Here is a 19,862-nt window from a genome sequence, read left to right as displayed (position 1 = left end):
ATCTATCTATCTATCTATCTATCTATCTATCTATCTATCTATCTATCAACTATCTATATCTTAACACTCTTGGTATGTGTATATGTGCATGCGTACACACATGTCTGTGGAGGTAAGTGTGTATTCTCATATGCACACATGCAACGGGAATCACTTTGTTTTTGAGACTGCATCTCTTTCTGTGATCTGGGGCTTGGTTATCAGTAGGCTGGCCTGACAATGAGCCAGGGATCATCCTACCTTCCTCTCCGCAGTTGAATGATTACGTGTTTGGCAGTGATGCCATGTTTCTGATGTAGGTGGAGGAGATGAAGCTCAGGTCCTCATGCTTGCACAGCATAGAACTTGTATGTGCCCTCTCTTTGGATGCTGTGTTCTTTAAATGTTGCTTATGGCACTTTAAAAAATTCATTTATTTTTATTAATTACAGTTTATTCACTTTGTATCCCAACTGTAGACTCCTCCCTCAACCCCTCCCAGTCCCACCCTCACTCTCTCTTTTCCTCCTGTGCCCCTCCCCCAGTCCACTGATAGGGGAGGTCCTTCTCCCCTTTCATCTGACCCTAGCCTATCAGGTCTCATCAGGACTGGCTGCATTGGTAAGGCTGGTAAGGCTGCTCCCCCATCAGGGGGAGGTGATCAAAAAGCCAGCCACTGAGTTCATGTCAGAGACAGTCCCTGTACCTCTTACTAGGGTACCCACTTGGAGACTGAGCTGCCATGGGCTACGTCTGTGCAGGGGTTCTAGATTATCTCCATTCATGGCCCTTGGTTGGGCCTCAGAAAAAAAACCATGGGCCCAGATTTTCTGGTTCTTTTGCTTCTGTTCCCTCCAGGTCTTTCTATCTCCCCCTTCTTTCATAAGATTCCCTGCACTCTGCTCAAAGTTTGGCTGTGATTCTTAGCATCTGCTTTGATACCCTGCTGGGTAGAGTCTTTCAGAGTCACTCTGTGGTAGTCTCCTGTCCTGTTCCCTGTTTTCTCCCTCTGCTGGTGTCCACCCCACTTGCCTTTCTGAATGAAGACTGAGCATCTTATCCAAGGCCCTCCTTCTTGTTTAGCTTCTTTAGGTGTACAGATTTTAGTATGATTATCCTATATTATATGTCTAATATCCAATAATAAGTGAGTATATACTGCATGTGTCTTTCTGCTTCTGGCATACCTCACTCAGGATGATCTTTTCTAGTTCCCACTATTTGTCTGCAAATTTCATGATTTCCTTGTTATTAATTGCTGAGTAGTATTCTACTGTGTGAATATACCACAATTTCTGCATCCATTCCCCAACTGAGGGACATCTGGGTTGTTTCCAGCTTCTATTACAAATAAATCTGCCACAAACATGGTTGAAAGGATCTTTCACAACTCTCTATCTGACAGAGGGCTAATATCCAGAATATATAAAAAAAGAACTCAAGAAGTTAAACAGCAACAAGTCAAATAAAGTAATCCAATTAAAAGATGGGGTAGAGAGCTAAACAGAGAAGAGGAATTTTGAATGGCAGGGAAGCACTTAAAAAAATACTCAGCATCTTTAGCTATCAGGGAAATGTAAATCAAAACGACCCTGAGATTTTACCTTACAGCCATCAGAATGGCTAAGATCAAAAACTCCAGTGACAACACATGCTGGAGAGGTTGTGGAGAAAGGGGAACCCTCCTCCATTGCTGGTGGGAATGTAAACTTGTACAACCACTTTGGAAATCAATCTGGCGCTTTGTCAGACAATTAGGAATAGTGCTACCTCAAGATCCAGCTATACCACTCCTAGGCGTATATCCAAAAGATGCAACAAGAACATTTGCTTGACAATTTTTGTAGCAGCTTATGGCATTTTTATGTTTATATTTTCATATGGACTTTGACAGTAAGACGTAAAGATGGCTATGTCCCCTTTCCCTTACAATCTTCTTTTCCTCCTACCTGGGGTTGGAGGGTTAGAAGGGAGGTATAAGCTTTAAGGAACCCCCAAATAAAGCAGCATTTGAAAAACTAGTGCCTACACCTTTCTGTTTTCTTTTTGAAATTATTAAGTTATTTATTTACTTTACATCTGGGTCACAGCAGCTTCCCCTCTCTCCTCTCTGTCCCTCCCTCTTGCCTCCCCTCCATCTTGCCCTTCCTCCCTTTCATTTCAGAAAAGAGGAGATCTCACATAGATATCAACCAGCCTTGGCATATCAAGTTGCGGTAAGACTAAGAGTATCTTCTCTTGTTGAGGATAGACAAGGCAGCCCAGTTAGGGGAAAGTGGTCCAAAGGCAGTCAACGGAGTCATAGACAGCCCCTGCTCCCACTGTTAGTAGTTCCACATAAAGACCAAGCTGCACAATTTTTACATATCCTCAGAGGGCCTGCATCCATCTCATCCTTGCTCTGTGGTTGGCTATTCAGTCTCAGTGAGTCTCTTTGAGACCAGGTTATTTGATGCTGTAGTGTGGTGTGTGTGTGTGTGTGTGTGTGTGTGTGTGTGTGTGTGTGTGTGTGTATGTGTGTGTGTGTGTATGTTTTTCCCAGTACTCTCGCTGTCCTTCCTTCTTCTACCTTCTCCCTCCAGTTCTCCTCCCTACCTGCTCCCAGACCCAGTCATCTCCTTCCATCCACCCCCAGTGTCTATTCTATTTCCTCATCTCAGTGAGATTCAAGGGTCCCCTTGTAATTTAGCTTCTTTGGGTCTGTGGATTGTAGCACGGTCATCTGTACTATTACTTATTTTCTGTGTTTTCTTGTCTGTTTTCACCTTCCTTTGTTTGGAACTTCCATCTATCATCTTGTGTAGGGCTGGATTTGTGGATTCATATTATTTAAATTTGTTTTTGTCAAGGAATATTTTGTTTTCTTCATCTATGGTGATTTAAAATTTTTCTGGGTATAGCGGTCTGGTCTGTGGTTTCTTAGAGACTAAAAGATATCTGTTCAGGCTCTTCTGGCTTTTATGGACTCTGTTGAGAAGTCTGGTGTAATTCTGATAGGTCTGCCTTTATACGCTACTTGATCTTTCCCCTTGCTTTTAATATTATTTCTTTGTTCTGTCCATTTAGTGTTTTGGTTATTAAGTGGAGGAAGGATTTTCTTTTCTGTTCCACTCTATTTGGTGTTTTGTAAGCTTCTTGTATGTTTTTTAGCATCTCTTTCTTTAGGTTAGGAAATTTTCTTCCATGATCTTGTTGAAAATATTTTCCTGGGCTTTGAGATGAGAATCTCCTCCATTTTCTATTTCTATTATTCTTAGGTTTGGTCTTTTCATAGTGTCCCAGATTTCCTGGATGTTTTGTGTCTGGAACTTTTTATAATTAACATTTCTTCGGCTAACGTATCATTTTCTTCTATCTTCTACTCCTGAAATTCTCTCTTCTATCTATGATATTCTGTTACTAATGCTTGTGTCTGTAGTTCCTGTTTGCTTACCTAGCTTTTCCATCTCCAGGATTCCGTTAATTTTTGTTTTCTTTATTGCTTTTATTTTCATTTTCAGATTCTGAACAGTTTTATTCATTTCTTTCACATGTGATTTTATTTTCTTATATTTCTTTAAAAGAATTATTCATTTCCTCTTTTAAGGCCTCTATCATCTTCATAAGATTGGATTTAAGGTCACTTTCTTGGGCTTCAACTATATTGCAGTCTCCAGGGCTTGCTGTAGTAGAATGGCTGGGCCCTGGTGGTACATATTGCCCTGGCTGTTGTTGATTGTGTTCTTTTGCTGGTCTCTAGCCATCTGGGTTTTGTGGTTATTATAGGTTTGGGTGCTGATTTCTGAGGTGCTGTTGTTGTTGGATGGGTGTGTTTTGGATTCTCCATGCCCCTCCCTTTGGTTTCTGTTTCCTTTCCATCTTCTGGCCTGAGCTGCCTGGAGTTCTGGTGACCAATGAATCTTCAGGTCCAGAAGAATGTCTCCATTGGTTTTTTATGGCTTATGTGGCCTCTGGGCTTGGGAGTGCTACTTTTGCCTCTGGGGGTCCCTGGTACTTGCATGGTCTCTGGAAAAGCAGGCAGAGTTTCGGGCCAGCAAATGGAGCCCAGGGCATTGGGTGCAATTTTTGGCTCACCTAATAGTTTAGATTTTTTCTCCATTTCAGTTTGTAAATATCTAGTTAGTTTGTACTTGTGTCTCTTTTGTATACTTTTAGTAGTTATTGTAGAGTCTTTTCTATTTACTATCTTCTAAAAATTAAAATATAATTGTATCGTCCCTTTCCCATCCCTTTCTTTCTTCCAACGTCTTCCATTTTGCCCATTACTTCCTCTCAAATTCATAGCCTCCTTTTCTCTGATTATTACTATTAGCCACATGTAAACACAGAAACATACACATGCAACTCTCTGAGCATCTAATGTTGCTTTGTCTAAACATTATTTATCATGTTAAAGCAATTGATTTCATCGAATTAAAAACATTCTCTTTTATAATTAAAAATAATGCCAACCTATCTAAAATTATTTATATGTGTCACTATCAGTAAGCATTTTGAAGAAATACTAGGAGAAGGTATTTAAAAAAAAAAAAAAGAACTCTCCATTGATGAAGATGCTCAGGGTCTAATTCACAGTCCCCAAACCATTGGAAGCACCTACTTTCTCTGAACAGCAAAAAACAACAACAACAACAACAACAAAAACTATTTATGAACCTGTGGCACTGAACCATACTGGGAGTGTGCATGCTTTGAGCAGAACCTGTGTTTGAGGACTCCGTTTACAGCTCTGCAGGCCAGGAGACATGAAACCAGCCTTGCCTTTTGCAGGAAGACTCAGTCTGCACGAGGTATTTCAGTACGCGGTTGAAAAGGGGAAGGAACTCCTATCCTTTCCTCATCAGACTAACTCCCCTTCTTTCTTATGATTCCCTGTACTCTGCCAAAGGTTTGGTCATGAGTCTTTGCTTTGAAAACACTGCTAGTTAGAGTTTTTCAAATGCACTCAGTAGACTCCTGTCAATATTCAACGCGCATTCCATCTGTCTTTCATGTATGAATGTAACCTAGAACCTCTGCTCAGATGTAGCCTGTGGTAGCTCACTAACCAATTGGTTTCCCATAGTGAGGGGAACAAGGACTATTTCTAACAGGAACTCAATGACTGGCTCTTTGGCCTCCCCACCCCCCAAGGGAGGAGCAGTCCTGTTAGGCCACAGAGGAGAGCTTTGCAGCCAGTCCTAAAGATACCTGATAAAACAGGATCAGATGAATGGGGAGGAGGTCCCCCCTATCAGTGGACTTGGCAAGGGGCACGGTGGAGATGAGGGAGGGAGGGAGGGCCTGGGAGGGAATGAGGGACCGGGACACGGCTGGGATACAGAGTTAATAAAATGTAACTGATAAGAAAAAAATAAAATTCAAAAATAAAATAAAATAAAATAGAATTAAAAAAAAAAAAGAAAAGGGGAAGGAAGCTAGTACCAGCACGACCTGCATTTTGTCTTACATTTTTGACTCAGTATCGCCAGTTTTGAGCTCACTTAATTACCAGTTACACAGGTAGCATCTCGTATTTTATTTAGTTACTTGCTATGTATTGGGAGGGCATGGTTTGAGATGGTACCTCTTTATGTAGCGTTGGCTCTCCTGAAACTCACTATATAGACCAGTTTAACCTGGAAGTCACAATGACTTTCTTCTGCCTCTCCAGGGTTGGGAGCAAAGCTCCGGTTAATGTAGCCAGAACCTCTGCAGCAGAGAGAAAGCAGGGTCTTTCCTCTCTCACTCCTTGTGTATCTGCTCTGTGAATGTTCAGTCCTGAGGAAGTCTTTCTCACTGTGGTGGACCAGGGAGCATTTGAGATCTGAATCATTCCGATTGTTTCCCTGCTTGGAACTTTAATCCTATGCCGCGTCTGCGCAGTGTGGTAGGGGTAAGTTGTGCAACCAGTATGATACTAATATCCAAGCACAATTTCAAAAAGCACTTTATATAGAGATGAGAAAAGGGAAGGAACTATGAGGAAGAACGACGTTTCCTCTTTCAACCCTTGCCTGTTCTTATCTGATGCCATAGGTTGATTGTGGCTGAGGGGCTGGCATAGTGGGTTGATTGTGGCTGAGAGACTGGCATAGTGGGTTTTTAAAAAAGAAATTCTAGCTTATGAAATTAGCTTCAGCTTACAAATAGAAAATCAAAATTCCAAACAGGTTCATTCAACCGTTAGACCCCTCCCACCTTTTTTTTCCCAAAGGACAGTTTGTGGAGATCTCTTTAAATATTCATCAATGTCTGAAGAAATTGTTGAAGATGTTGTTTATGCAAATCTCAAATTCCAGGACTCTGATAAGAAAGAAGAAACCCCGAATTCTGAAAAATGTGGGGCAGAAGGTAAGATTTTTAGCCGTGGGGATGATGTAAGGCAGTGGCTACAGCCCCACGCTTTAAATATTGTAATTATGCGGTGTGAATTTTTAATTAAGCCTTTCATTTAAACCCAAAGTACCAATGGGATTACAGAGGTGCTTTCTTTCCTTTAAGGCATAAATCACTGCAATGAAACATGTATTTTACATTATTATGGTTATTATTTTTATATTGAACCCAGGTGTGTAGGAGAGGGTGGTATTTTCAAATTCTGGTGTTTTATTGTAAAGTTTGTGTGTGTGTGTGTGTGTGTGTGTGTGTGTGTGTGTGTGTGTGTGTTCATTATATTAATCCACAGAATTAGGACAATACATTGTTCAGGAAAGTTGTGGGCTTATATGTGTCTCTTTTTAAAAAGTAAAGTGCTTGAAAGTAGGAGAAAGAAAAAGAAGAGCAGAACGCTTTTTTATCTGGCAGCTTTCCTTATTGTTCATGGAGTTTGCTCTGTGCCAGGTCTCCAGGGGTTTCCCGTTTTATCCTACCATTCAGATCTCTGTTCTTTGCTTTAAATTTAGGTTAAATTAAATTTGCTTGTGTGGATGCATGCATGTGAACACGTATGTGTGTGTGTGCATGCATGTATGTGTGAGCGTGTGTCAGTCTGTGGGTATGCGTGCATATGTGTGCGTGTATGTCCGTGTGCTCATGCCACGGTAACCGGTGTGGAGGTCTGAGAGCAGCCGGGGAGTCAGTCCTCTCCTCCCACCAGGTGACAGGGATTCAGCTTAGGTTGCCAGGCTTGCACGGCGAGGGCCTCCAGCCCCTGAGCTACCTCACAGCCTCCTGTCTCTATTCTTTCACTGCTCTACTGTTTTTATAATGTTGAGCAGTCCCTTTTGAAATCACTGTCCTTGCCAGATCTGAGGCAGCGGTTCTCTAACCACAGCTACTCAAGAAGCTGAGACAGGATTGGAAGTTCAAAGCCTACCTGGGCCGCAGGATGAGTTCAAAGTCTGTCTGGGCAGTTAGTTTAGCGAGAGCCTGTCTCCAGATAAGTTAAGAAGAGAGTTGAGAGTACAGCTCAGTGCTAGAGCCCTTGATTAGCATGTGTGAGGCTCTGCCCTCAACACAACATGACACACTCAACAGAAAACCCACCATTACCAAAACCTAAGTGAAATTCCTTCAAACTGTGTATTCTCTGGGACACATCCTCCTGGTTTTCACTGTTCCTGTGCCTGAGCTAGTTTTGTTCTTCTGCTTTTCCCGACTTCTTGCATGTGTTCTTTGATGGAACACTCCAGGGATCTTTCCAGTTCTGTTCTTGTGTCACATAATAGGCGTTTCTAAGTTTCAAATTCCTATCTATCTGTCTGTCTGTCTACCATCTATTTCTCTATCAATCAATCATTTTGCAGTTTGTTTTTGTCACTTTAGAATGCATCTAAATGACAGCAGAAACATGCCCACCTTACTGCTTTGTTTTATTAGCAATGACAACAGTGTCTAGTACCGAAATTATACATATCTGATAACTTTTTATCATTTGTTATGATTCATTTACTCTGTATCCTGGTTATAGCCCCCTCCTTCATCTCATAACATACATAAGTGAGAAAATAATTATAACACAAGAAAGCTTATGAGTTTGTATTTCAAACCTCAGATAAGGACTGGAGGATTTACAGTGCCTTTACTAACAATAACTTTCCAAAAATATTAACAAACCGAGGTTTGCATTTAATATGTCACTTGTGAGATTTTACAGCACTGTTATGCTGTCATCTCTTGATATAAGACAAATTTCAAGAACAGGGTAAGAATATGAGGTTATTCTTGAATTACATTTTTTTTTTTTTGCAATTGTCCATATAATGGTGACAGTTTAAATCACGTAATGCCTTAACCATAAATCACAATATAAATTTTGTATCTTTTTAGGAAAATGATCTAGTCTGTAACTTATTGTTCAGAAAATAGTAAAAGCATTACATGAGAAAGTTTTGCTAAAAAAATATCATAGGAAATATTGGGAAAGTTGTAATGAGAAATACAGGTCCAGACTAAGTGAGGCACAGGGCTGATGAGGGACGCCAGGGCACGGTCACTGATGGCCTGCTTTGCATTTCTGCAGCCTCACTCTTGGCTTTGGAGGGGAACGTATAAAAAGTGGAATTGCTTCATCTGTTACACATCACCTCCACACTCCAAAAGGCTCCTCGGAAAGCTTCCCTCTACCTCAAGAAACTCACTTTCCACAAATGTATCCAAGGACACACTCCGCCTGTACTCTCCATTTCTCCTCTCCATTTTATAAGCCTTATTTTTTTTCTTTTTTACATGGTTTATCAATCTAAGGGTTAATGTCTTTGTCTATGAAACTCCTTTCTCATTTGAAAGAACTTACTGAATATTTATTCTTTTTAAAATCATTGCCTTATTGATCTTATTGGTAAGAAATTTAAGACATTTCATGAACAAAAAATTTTGGCGTGTAAGCACAGCATAGTTAAGGACTTGAAACCAAGCCTGCTGTCTTAGTTACAGTTTCCTATCTGATTATTCTTGAAAAAAAAATTAAAGTCTGTGAGTTTCTACCAAAATACTTAGTAGAAAAGAAATGAGAGGAGGGTGAATAAATAAATAAGTGAATGGGTGAGATTAAGGTGTGAGTTGCTTCTCAATACTGTTGGTTTTCTTTTTTCTTTTCTTTTCACAGTATCTTCTGCTCCTTCCCATTCACAGCATAAACCAGTCTTGATTCTGATTCTTCTGTGCCTCCTCCTGTTCATTGGAATGGTGGTCTTAGGAGGCATCTGTAGGTATCACCCCATCCTTTAAAAAGAAAACTTAAATTTAATTAAAATATAGTTGCTCTTAGAGCCTGGGCTGTTGATATTCTGTTCAGGAAGTTGTCTCCTGTGCTAATTTGTTCAAGGCTCTTCCCTACTTTTTCTCCTAACAGATTTAGTGTGTCTAGTTTTATGTTGAGGTCTTTGATCCACGTAGACTTTAGTTTTGTGAAGGGTGATAAATATGAATTTATTTGCATTTTTCTACTTGTAGACATCCAGCTAGCCCAGCACCATTTTTTTGTTGAAGAGGCTGTCTTTTTTTCACTTCCCCCTGCTTGGCAGCCTTGCCAGGCCACATAGGTGGAGTATGCAGGTAGTCATGATAAGACTTGATAGGCTGGGGTCAGATGGTAGGGGAGGAGGGCCTCTCCTTTCTGAGGAATAGGAGAGGAAGATGGGGGAAGGACGGAGGATGGGTAGGACCAGAAAGAGATGAGGGAGAGGGCTACAATTTGGATGTAAAGTGAAAAATATTGAAAAAAAAAAGAATAAAAATATATAGTTGCATAATTCCCCCATTTTCTCTATAATCTATGTCATCCTCCTGCCTTCTTGCTCGCAAATTCAGAGCCTCCTAGTCTATAATTATTATTGTTATATAGATATGTTTATAAATATATAAATGCAACCTGCTGAGTCTGATAGGTGTTACATAAATTTACATATGATATATATTTATCTATACAGATATTTTTCAAGTGATTGGGAGATTTAGGATGCCTTGAGTTGTTGAACTAATGTTTATTCCTTGAAATAAGGTTTTATAAAAACATGCCCCAGGTGGGGCCTTATAATGTGATCAATAGACATATACTTGGTCTACCCAATCACTCCTTTAGAGAAACCTTTTCCTACCACTTTAATATATTAATACTAAAAAAAAAAAAAACAACAACAACAAAAAACAAACCCAAAGCAGAAATCAAAACCTCACCAATTTTCTAATGATAGAATACTGAGGATTTAAAAAGTTTTTTTTTAAAAATTATCTATTTTCTTTTCTTCTTTTGTTTTATTAAAAAAAAAAAAACCTTTGGAGTTTATACAACTTTGGAGACAGAAATGATAAAATTAAATCAATTACAAGACATCAAGAAAGAACTTCAAGGAAATGTTTCCCTACAGCTGATGCACAATCTCAAAAGCTCCAAGAAAATCAGGAACCTCTCCGCCATGCTTCAAAACATAGCCACCCAGCTGTGTAGAGAGCTGTGTAAAAAAGAACCAGGTAAGCTTGTATTGCTCTCAAAACTATTCCCTGGGCAGCAAACTAAACGTTAGAGTCTTCGAAAAATCACGTTCTTACAGAGCCAGTATTAAATGTGGAATTAAATGAGTTCAGTAAATGAGTTTCATAAATGAAATTGATGTTTCCCCAGTTAGAGAAAAACCAGGAAAGTAGTAAAAACTACAGGCTGCCAACTCACAGGGTTCTAACAGTTTCATAATGAAACACCGGTCAGTATACACAGCTCCTCTAATCTACAGTTTATTACCATTGTCCTGCGCACAGATCTCAAGGGATAATGACTAGGGAAAGACGCCTCCTTATAGGTGACTTCACTCCTAGATGGCAGCTAGTGCTGAAGGAGTGAAAGGAGCAGGCAAAGAAATGAAATGCTGGGTGATGCATGGAACCAGGGAAATGGGTGTTTCCTACGAGCACTTTCGTAGTTTTTGTGGCTAAACTGTGTTCCTGAGCTTCTGAAACAGCTCTCCCATATTTCAGGAGTTGAAAGATAGAGAGCCACCTGCTGGGGAAGCCAGACTGATATTATTGTGCAAGCCTTCTTTTTTTTTTTTTTTTTTAGCTAGATGGCATATTTGCTCTGATTAATTTTTAGAGTCATAAGTGAGCTCCCTAATGATGGAGAGTATGCTTCAATCTAGCAAGGTACTTGAATTTTTTTGTTTTTCCAAGCTTTATGTCAGGTTAAAAGGGTGATGTATAGGGATATAGAGGATTTGTTTTCTTTCTTGTTGACCTAAAGAGAAAAAACACAGTAAATTTGGTCAGTGTCACACAGGCAATAAAGTGACAGTTGTCAAGAGTGTTGACACCGACTTGTAAAACTCTGTCTTTCTAGAGCACAAATGCAAACCTTGTCCAAAAGGTTCAGAATGGTACAAGGACAGCTGTTATTCTCAACTTAATGGCTTTGAAACCTGGCAAAAGAGTGAAATGCTCTGCTCTGCCCGGAATGCCAGCCTACTGAAGATTAAGAACAAGAATGTGCTGGTAAGGTTCCAAGTCTCTGTTCCCCCCAGACAGGAATCAGTTTCATATTGTGAAATATGAGGTAAAAAGGGACAAATAGGGAAGACATCATGACTCAGAATTGCTTTTTAATGCAAGGGGAGGGGATTGGGGCTTACACACTCGCTTAAGTATAATCTTAGAAGCTGCAATCGACATGGGTAAGCCAGGGATGCCCAGAACCCTTTGGTCTGCATATTTTCATGTTGGACGTGTAGAAGCAAGTTTCTGTATATGCCTTCTGAAAAGTTATTGAAAAACAGAGTGTATGGTGATCACAGCTAAGGCTCACCACTCCCATAGGTCAAAGGTTTTGTGGCAGGGTTGGAATCCCAACCCCTCCCCTAGAAGTCAAGCATGGACAGGAGATGGCTGGCTCAGGCTCTGTATCCCTCTTTACTAAAAGTCTTAGTTAGGGTCACTCTAATAGATTCCTGGGAATTTCCATTACACTAGGTTTTTATCTTGTCCCTGAATTGCTCCTCCCCTACCATTCCACTTTTTTTTATGCCAGTACCCTTTCCTCCCCAAACCTGATCCCTCCTGTTCTCATCCCGACATGACCTCAGTCCACTATTTTCCCTTCTGAAGGAGATTCATCCATCCCCCCTTGTTACTTTTCCTTTCTGGGTCTGTGGATTGTACAATGCTTATTCTTTACTTTATAGTTAATATCCACTTATAAATGAGTACATGTCGCATTTGTCTTTATGGATCTGGGTTACCTCACTCAAGATGCTTTCTTCTAGTTCTATCCATTTGCCTGAAAACTTCATGATGCTATGTTTTTAACAGCTGAGTAATACTCCATTGTGTAAATGTACATTTTCTTTATCCATTCTTTGGTTGAGGTACATCTAAGTTGTTTCCAGTTTCTGGTTGTTATGAGCAAAGGTGCTATGAACATAGTTGTGCAACTGTCTTTGTGGTAGGATGGAGCATCCTTTGCACAGGAATGGTATAGCTGGGTCTTGAGGTAGATCAATTCCCAATTTTCTGAGTGATTGGTTTCCAAAGTGGCTGTGCAAGTTTTCACTTCCACCAGCAATGGAGAAGTGTTGTTCCGTTGCCTCCCATCCTCGACAGCATGAGCTGTCACTAGTGTTTTTGATCTTAGCCATTCTGATGAGTGTAAGATAAAATCTCAGAGTCCTTTAAATTTGCATTTCCCTGTTGGCTAAGGAAGTTGAATATTTCTTTAAGTGCTTCTTGGCCTCAGTTGAGAATTCTCTGTTCAAATATATATCAATTTTTAATTGGATTATTTGGTTTGTTGACATTTAGTTTCTTAAGTTCTTTTTTTAAAATTTTATTTATTTTTTATAATTCATTCACTTTGTATCCCTGCTGTAGCCCTCATCTCCTCCCAATCTTACCCTTCCTCCTTCTTCTCCCCCTATGTCCCTCCCCTAGTCTACTGATAGGGGAGGTCCTCCTCCCCTTCCATCTGACCCTAGCCTATAGATGTCATCAAGGCTGGCTGCATCATCTTCCTCTGTGTCCTGGCAAGGCTGCACCCCCCAGGGGTAGATGATCAAAGAGCCAGCCACTGAGTTCATGTCAGAGACAGTGCCTGCACTCCTTACTAGGGAACTCATTTGGAAACTGAGTAGCCTAATGGGCTTCCTCTGAGTAGGGGTCTAGGTCCTCTCCATGCACGGTCCTTGGTTGAAGTATTGGTCTCTGAACCTGCCCCCCCCCGCCCCAGGCCCAGGTTTTTTGCTATGTTGGTCTCCTTGTGGAGCTTCTGTCCCCTCCATGCCTATCTCCCTCTCCTTCCATGAGGATTCTGGCACTCTGCCTAAATTTGGCTATGAGTCTCAGTTATTTCCTTTGATACTGGTGGGTAGAGTCTTTCAGAGTTCCTCTGTGGAAGGCTCCTGTCCTGTTCCTTGTCTTCTCCTACCTCTGATGTCTTTCCTTTTTGCCCCTCTAAGTGAGGTTTCAGCCTCTTCTCTAGGGTCCTCCTTGTTGATTATCTTCTTTAGGACTGTGGATTTTTAGTATGTTTATCCTATTTATATAGCTAATATCCATTTATAAGTAAGCATATAACATGTGTACATATTTTGAAAATTAGCCTTCTGTCAGATGTAGAGTTGAAGAAAATATTTTCCCATTTTGTAGGCTTCTGTTTTGTCCTATTGGTGGTGTCTTTTGCCTTATAGAAGTTTTCAGTTTCATAAGGCCTCATTTATTAATTGTTGATCTTAGTGCCTGAGCTATTGGTATTCTCTTCAGGCAGTTGTCTTCTGAAACACTGACATCTTAAGAAGCACTTTCAACTTTTCTCTCTTTTCCTTTCTTTCTTACCTTCTTTCTTTTCATCTATCTATCATCACCATCTTTTTATTCCTCTCTTATATTTATGTATTACATCCTGACTGCAGTTTTGTCTCCCTCCTCTCCTCCCACCTCCCCTTTTCCTCAGATCCACCCTATCTCCACCTCTCTACAGAAAAGAACTTCCAGAGACAATAACCCAATACAGAATCACATGCTAAGATAAAAACAGGCACATAATATCACATCAAGGCTGGACGAGGCAACCCTTTTAAATGACATTGAAAAGTGGTAACGCAATGCCAAAGCTACAAGGTAGTGTACAGACAGAAGAAACACCTTATTAAACAGGCCATCTCTGTCTCTGCAGGAATTTATAAAGCTCAAAATGCTACGCAGTTACTGGCTGTGGTTGTCACCCAGAAAAGATTACAAATACCCTGAGACAGTGAATGAGAAGTTCCTCTCTGAGGGGTAAGTCTTTGTTCTTGTTAGATGTTTATGGTTAGACTTGAATGGAGACAACTTTTTCAGGAGCGTGGACGATTGCCTTTAGAACCAGCTTCACGCGGCATCACATCTGCTGACAACTGTCCCGTCAGCAGTATGTGATGCATTTCTTTACACAGAGAGTTGCCGTACATGTCTTCTCGTTATTTCGGCAAATCTCCAACAACCCACAGTATCAAACTGTGGAAACTATTTTTGCAGTTACTGCTTATAGTTAAGAAGATTGCAGAATCCAAAACCATTTACTAGACACCTTTAAGTACTTAATATTGTTCTATATTCTGGAATTCAAAGGTGAATGCAAGATTGTCTCAGCTCTAAATTGGTTAATCTTGGGCTGTAAATGTAAGTGCACTGTATGTGTGTGTGTGTTTGTGAGTAATACACACGTGTGTATGGTACATAATGTGTGTGTGGTACACATGTATTGTTTGTGTGTGTGTGTGTGTGTGTGTGTGTGTGTGTATGTGTGTGTGTGTGTGCGTGCGTGTGCTTCCAGTGGAAGAGACAGAAGACAAACGCTGGTGTTATTCTTTCAGTACTCTCCACTTTTGTTTTTGAGGCAGAGTTTCTCACTGCTCTGGAACTTTCCAAGTAGCCTAGGTTGCCAGCGAGCCCCGATGATGTGCTTGTCTGTGTCTCCCCAACACTGGGATTATGAGTGCATGCTATCAGGCTCAGATTTTATCCATGGGCTCAGAGGGTTGAACTCAGAGGACTGTGCTTGCTAGGGAAGGACTCGGCTGTTGGGATCATCTCCTCAGCCCTGAAGCAGAGATTGTTGAGTGCAGAAGTTGAAGCCTCGCTGCACAAGCATTACAGTGTCAAGAATAATATGACCTTCCACATAGGTTGCATACATGGCTTTATATAAACTTCTAAGTATATTTTGGAAGATGTGTATAAATACAGTGCTATAGCTGGATTCATACATTGTATTTGTTCTGCATTTTAATGAGAACAAATGAAGGTTTTATTTGCGTCAACATGCGAAAATTCCACTTGCATTTACAATCCTTGAAATTAAGGAAACTGAATATGAGACTAGAAAAAAGAACTTTTAGTTTCAGTCTGCTGGGTATTGTTGCAGGACCCACATTTATCACAAGCCACAGGAGAGTCTGTGCTCGCAGATGCTATAACAGAGCATCTGAGCCTTGGAAATGGAGTTACAGGCAGTTGTGAGCTGGGTGCTGGGGACTGAATTTGGCTTCTCCACAAGAGCAGTGTGCGCTTTAACCACCGAACCATCTCTCCAACCCTGTTACTATCTGTTTGCGGCAAAACTGGCAATTGAATTCAGAATTTTGCATTGGCCAGACAGGAACACTACCATCGCGTTGCACCCTGACTCCTTGACCACAGGCTTGTTAGTTGGGGACATATCACATTGGAAACCATCCAGGGCCACCCCGCTCACAGTCTACCAGGCCGAGGCAAAACACTGAGATTTCTGCATGCTGAGCACCACAGGTCATACCAAAACCACTAGCTTCTGTTTCTCTTTGTGTTTTGTTTTTTTCCCCCTCAGTGAGGGTAAGAGTGTGGGTCACAAGAGCAACGCACTGACAGGATGGAATGGGGATGAGTTCACATTGAGGAGGGATGGAGGGATGCCCTAAAGGTCTCATTTGCAGTGAAGGAGCACAGCTAACACCAGGGGGTGAAGTAGGAGTGAAGACTAACGAGTCTTACCTTTATAGAACGGAATAAAAGTGTGCTAGAAATTACTGCACACGGGAAGATAAGACACAAGGGAATGAGAGCAGTTCACGTTTAACATTGCCAAACGGTCCTTAAATAAAAGCTGTAAAATCATCACTTACGTGGTGCGTGTGGGTATGTGTGTGGTGTGTGTGTATTTCATGTGTGTGGTACACATATACGTGGTACGCATATGTATGTGGAGTGTGTGCATGAGTGTGAAATTTTGTGGTTATTCTCAGCGTTATTTGGAGATTTGGGGGAGAGGAGAGTGATGTTTTCTTTGACATCATAGAAAATCTCACTTTTTTCAACATTTAATTATGTGTCTGTGTGTATGTCTTTTTATATGAGTATTCACGCATAGTTTCAGGTACCCAGGGAGGCCAGAAACATTATATACCTTAGCTCTGGAGTTATAGTTGGTTGTGGGCCACCTAACGTAAGCTGGGAGCTAAGCTCAGGTCTTCTGCAATCTCCTTCCTAACCACAGAGCCATTTCTCCAGCTCTCTGGAAATCCGGTTCTTGAAAACTTAACTTGCTACATTCTCTCACAGCCCTAGGGCCGGACCTGAGTAGGGCGGTGAGGCAATGAACAGAGGCAAGCACGTATAAACAAAGTCTGGCTCTCGGATGGAAAAGCCGAGACACCTCAGAGGTTCAGCCTGTTTATTATATACTGCTGCATAGGGGTGTGGTAGGCGATTGCCAGGGTTTATTGTATAGAGCTGAACAAGGAGGCCGGTTCAGTGGGAGCAACTGTCTGAAGGGGAGCAATGTTCAGGCCACAAATATCCAGGTGAAAATCTTATGGTGAACGTTTTCCACATATACTATCAGATGGACCAGAGGAAGGCTTTGTCATTTACTGTGTGGGTTTGAGGCCATGGTGCTTAACATGACCAGCTCGTGACAACAATCCCCCCCAAACCTTCACACACTCAGGGCTTCTGCTCCCCACACTAACTGATGGACTTATTTGATGATCATTATTAATTGGCCCGAGTCAGTGTTATGTTTATAAAAAACACAGTGTTTTTAATTTATATATATATATATATGTATTTGTTATTACTTGTCCAATGTTACCATCCACTAGTCAGAAGGAATACCTGAGCTATGGTTAGGAGGAAGTGCCACGTGAGAGGTGGTGCAGGACTTAAGATTTCCTAAATCGGGTTTATTCCAGTTTTGGTCATTATGTAAAATGCTTGATGACAATGGTGCCAGAGCTGCACTACTGGGTAAGTTAAGGTAAAGACTTATGAGATGACATTATTTTAGGTCATATCAACCACGGGAAGAAAGGCTGAGTCTGGAATCAAATGGTAGAAAGTATTCCAGATGTGGGAAGTCAAGAAAACAGGGTTTTGCATCACAAATATATAACCCAGCCACCGACTGAAACTTAACTTAGACGATAGGACCACACAAACGTGAATGTTATTCTGAAAATTCTCATCAGTGGGTGTAACCAAAATATAAGTTGCCAAGTGTGATTATTTTTCTCTTGCAGGTTTGAAGGAAGCACACATGACTTAACTAGGATGTACTGTGGATATATAGATGGAATGTATGTTTATTATATGCTCTGCACCGACAAGAATAGGATCATATGTGAGGAGACAGCCAGAAAGGTACAGGTGGAAAGTGTGCTGAATGACCTCCCAGAGGGCAGCACATAGCGACTGTAGATGTTTGTCCCTAGCTACAGGTCTGCTAATTTGAATGAATATGGTCCCCATGGGCTCAGTTGGTGGAACTTTTTCAGAAGCATGGGAAGGTGTGTAGCCTTCTTGGAGGAAGTGTGTCACTGAGGGCAGGCTTTGAGTTTTCAAAAGCGATGCCATGCCATTCCTGGTTAGTTCTGTTTTGGTCTCGTGCTTGAGGATTGAGCTCTCAAGTAATACTCAAGGCCACGTCTGCTGCCTGCTGCCATGGACTCCAGCCCTCCAGAACCAGGAGCCCCCAATTAAATGTCTTCTTTTACAAGTTGCCCTGGCAATGGCGCTTTGTCACAGCCATTCAATAGTTGCCAAGACATCTGTCCTTCAGAGGAGCATCAGGCAGTGTGTATCTCCTACCTCATTCAAACATAGTAACAACAAGGAGACTACAGTTTTGCCTCTCCTAATGTTTATGTCTAGATTTCTTGGCCTCATTGGTTGACTGTCAGGATACTAAGTCATAATTTGTTACCATGTATTTTTCAGCCCACAGTACGCTGAAAACAAGACCATGTAGCCTATTTTTCCACAGATGGAGTAGGCAAATTCCAACTTTAAAGAAATTAAGTCTGGAAATATATAGAAAGAATAGTATGATATGAATAATTTGTATCAAAGATTTATTAACATTTTCAAAAAAAAAGATGTGAGGGAAAAACAAATTTTTCAACTGACATAGCAAAGCATATGATGAAGACTTAATTTCCTGTCATAATAAAGCTTTGGAAACTAGCAGTTGAGGTCCCAAACATAATCATGTTTTCACATGAAATAAACAGTAAAAAAAAAATAAGCAAAAACTCTGAAGTTTTAATTAAGATCATAATTCTAGTAAAAGAAAACATATTTCAAGTTTTATAACAAGATAAGAATGAACTTCGTCAGTCACTTCATTTAACAACTTCTAAAGTCTGTTAGAGATTCAGCAGTAAGAGAAGGCAACAAAAAGGCATATAAAATTTGAAAGTTAGGAAAGATTAAAATAAAACATTTTATTTGTAGATAATATAGTTATATACACGAGAACCAATATAGTTTTTAAAGTGTGATAGTAAGCATTATATTAAAATCACTGGATAAGAAAAATAGCCCTGAGCCCAGATAGTTTGGTTCTGTTGCTCTCCTTGTGGAACTCCTGTACTATCCAGGTCTTACTAATTACCTCTTCTTTCATATGATTCCCTGCCCTCTGCCCAAAGTTTGGCTATGAACCTCAGCATCTGCTTTGATACACTGCTAGGTAGAGTCCTTCAGAGGCCCTCAGTGGTAGGTTCCTGTACTCTTTCTTGTTTTCTCCTTCTTCCAATGTTCTTCCCCTTTGTATTTCTAAGTGAGGATTGATCCTTTTACCCTGGGTCCTCCTTCTTGTTTGGCTTTTTTAGGTGTACAGACTTTAATATATTTATTCTATCTTATAGGTCTAGTATCCACTTATAAATGAGTATATACCATGTGTGTCTTTTTGCTTCTGGGATACCTCACTCAGGATGATCTTTTCTAGATCTCACCATTTGCCTGCAAATTTCATGAATTCCTTGTTTTTAATTGCTGAGTAGCATTCCATTGTGTAAATGTACCACAATTTCTGTATCCTTCCTCCATTGAGGGACACCTAGGTTGTTTCCAGGTTCTGGCTATTATAAATAAAGCTGCCACGAACATGGTTGAACAAATGTCCTTGTTGCGTACTTGAGCCTCTTTTGGATATATGCCTAGGAGTGGTATAGCTGGATCTTGAGGAAGCGCTATTCCTAATTGAGAAAGCACCAGATTGATTTCCAAATGGTTGTACAAGTTTACATTCCACCAGCAGTGGAGGAGGTTTCCCCTTCTCCACATCCTCTCCAGCAAGTGTTGTCACTTGAGTTTTTGATCTTAGCCACTCTGATAGGTATAAGGCGAAATCTCAGGGTTGTTTTGATACTCCAACCAAGGTACATTCATGAATATAACCTAGAACCCCTGCTCAGTCGTAGCCCATGGCAGCTCAGTATCCAAGTGGGTTCCCTAGTAAGGGGAAGAGGGACTATCTTTGACATGAACTCAGTGGCTGGCTCTTTGATACCCCCCTCCCTGAGGGATGAGCAGCCTTGCCAGGCCACAGAGGAGGACATTGCAGCCAGTCCTGATGAGACCTGATGGGCTAGGGTTGGATGGAGGGGGCCGTGGACCTCCCCTGTAGGTGGACTTGGAATGGGGCATGGGAGGAGATGAGGATGGAGAGTGAGATTAGGAGG

At 40.9% G+C, this 19,862-nt stretch overlaps 1 protein-coding gene across 2 annotated transcripts; it reads left to right on the top strand.

Annotated features, from left to right (window-relative positions):
• Nucleotides 1-5,939: 5,939 nt before the first annotated feature.
• Clec12a (C-type lectin domain family 12 member A) lies at nt 5,940-19,760 on the top strand. 2 transcript variants are annotated; one of them, XM_055611026.1, is made up of 6 exons: nt 5,940-6,312; nt 9,034-9,106; nt 10,183-10,371; nt 11,231-11,382; nt 14,054-14,157; nt 17,415-19,760. In XM_055611026.1, exons 1-6 carry the CDS (start codon nt 6,232-6,234, stop codon nt 17,581-17,583), a joined length of 768 nt encoding a protein of 255 aa, XP_055467001.1. In that variant the 5' UTR covers nt 5,940-6,231; the 3' UTR covers nt 17,584-19,760. The 2 variants fall into 2 exon arrangements, with proteins under 2 accessions (XP_055467001.1, XP_055466992.1); XM_055611017.1 differs by having other exon boundaries at nt 9,008-9,106.
• Nucleotides 19,761-19,862: the final 102 nt, after the last annotated feature.

Source organism: Psammomys obesus, unplaced genomic scaffold (assembly GCF_907164565.1).
Source record: "Psammomys obesus unplaced genomic scaffold, mPsaObe1.curated_primary_1811, whole genome shotgun sequence".
Lineage (NCBI taxonomy): Eukaryota > Metazoa > Chordata > Mammalia > Rodentia > Muridae > Psammomys > Psammomys obesus.
The sequence above is the reverse complement of the archived record's forward strand: the minus strand, read 5'-3'. Positions and strand labels throughout refer to the sequence as shown.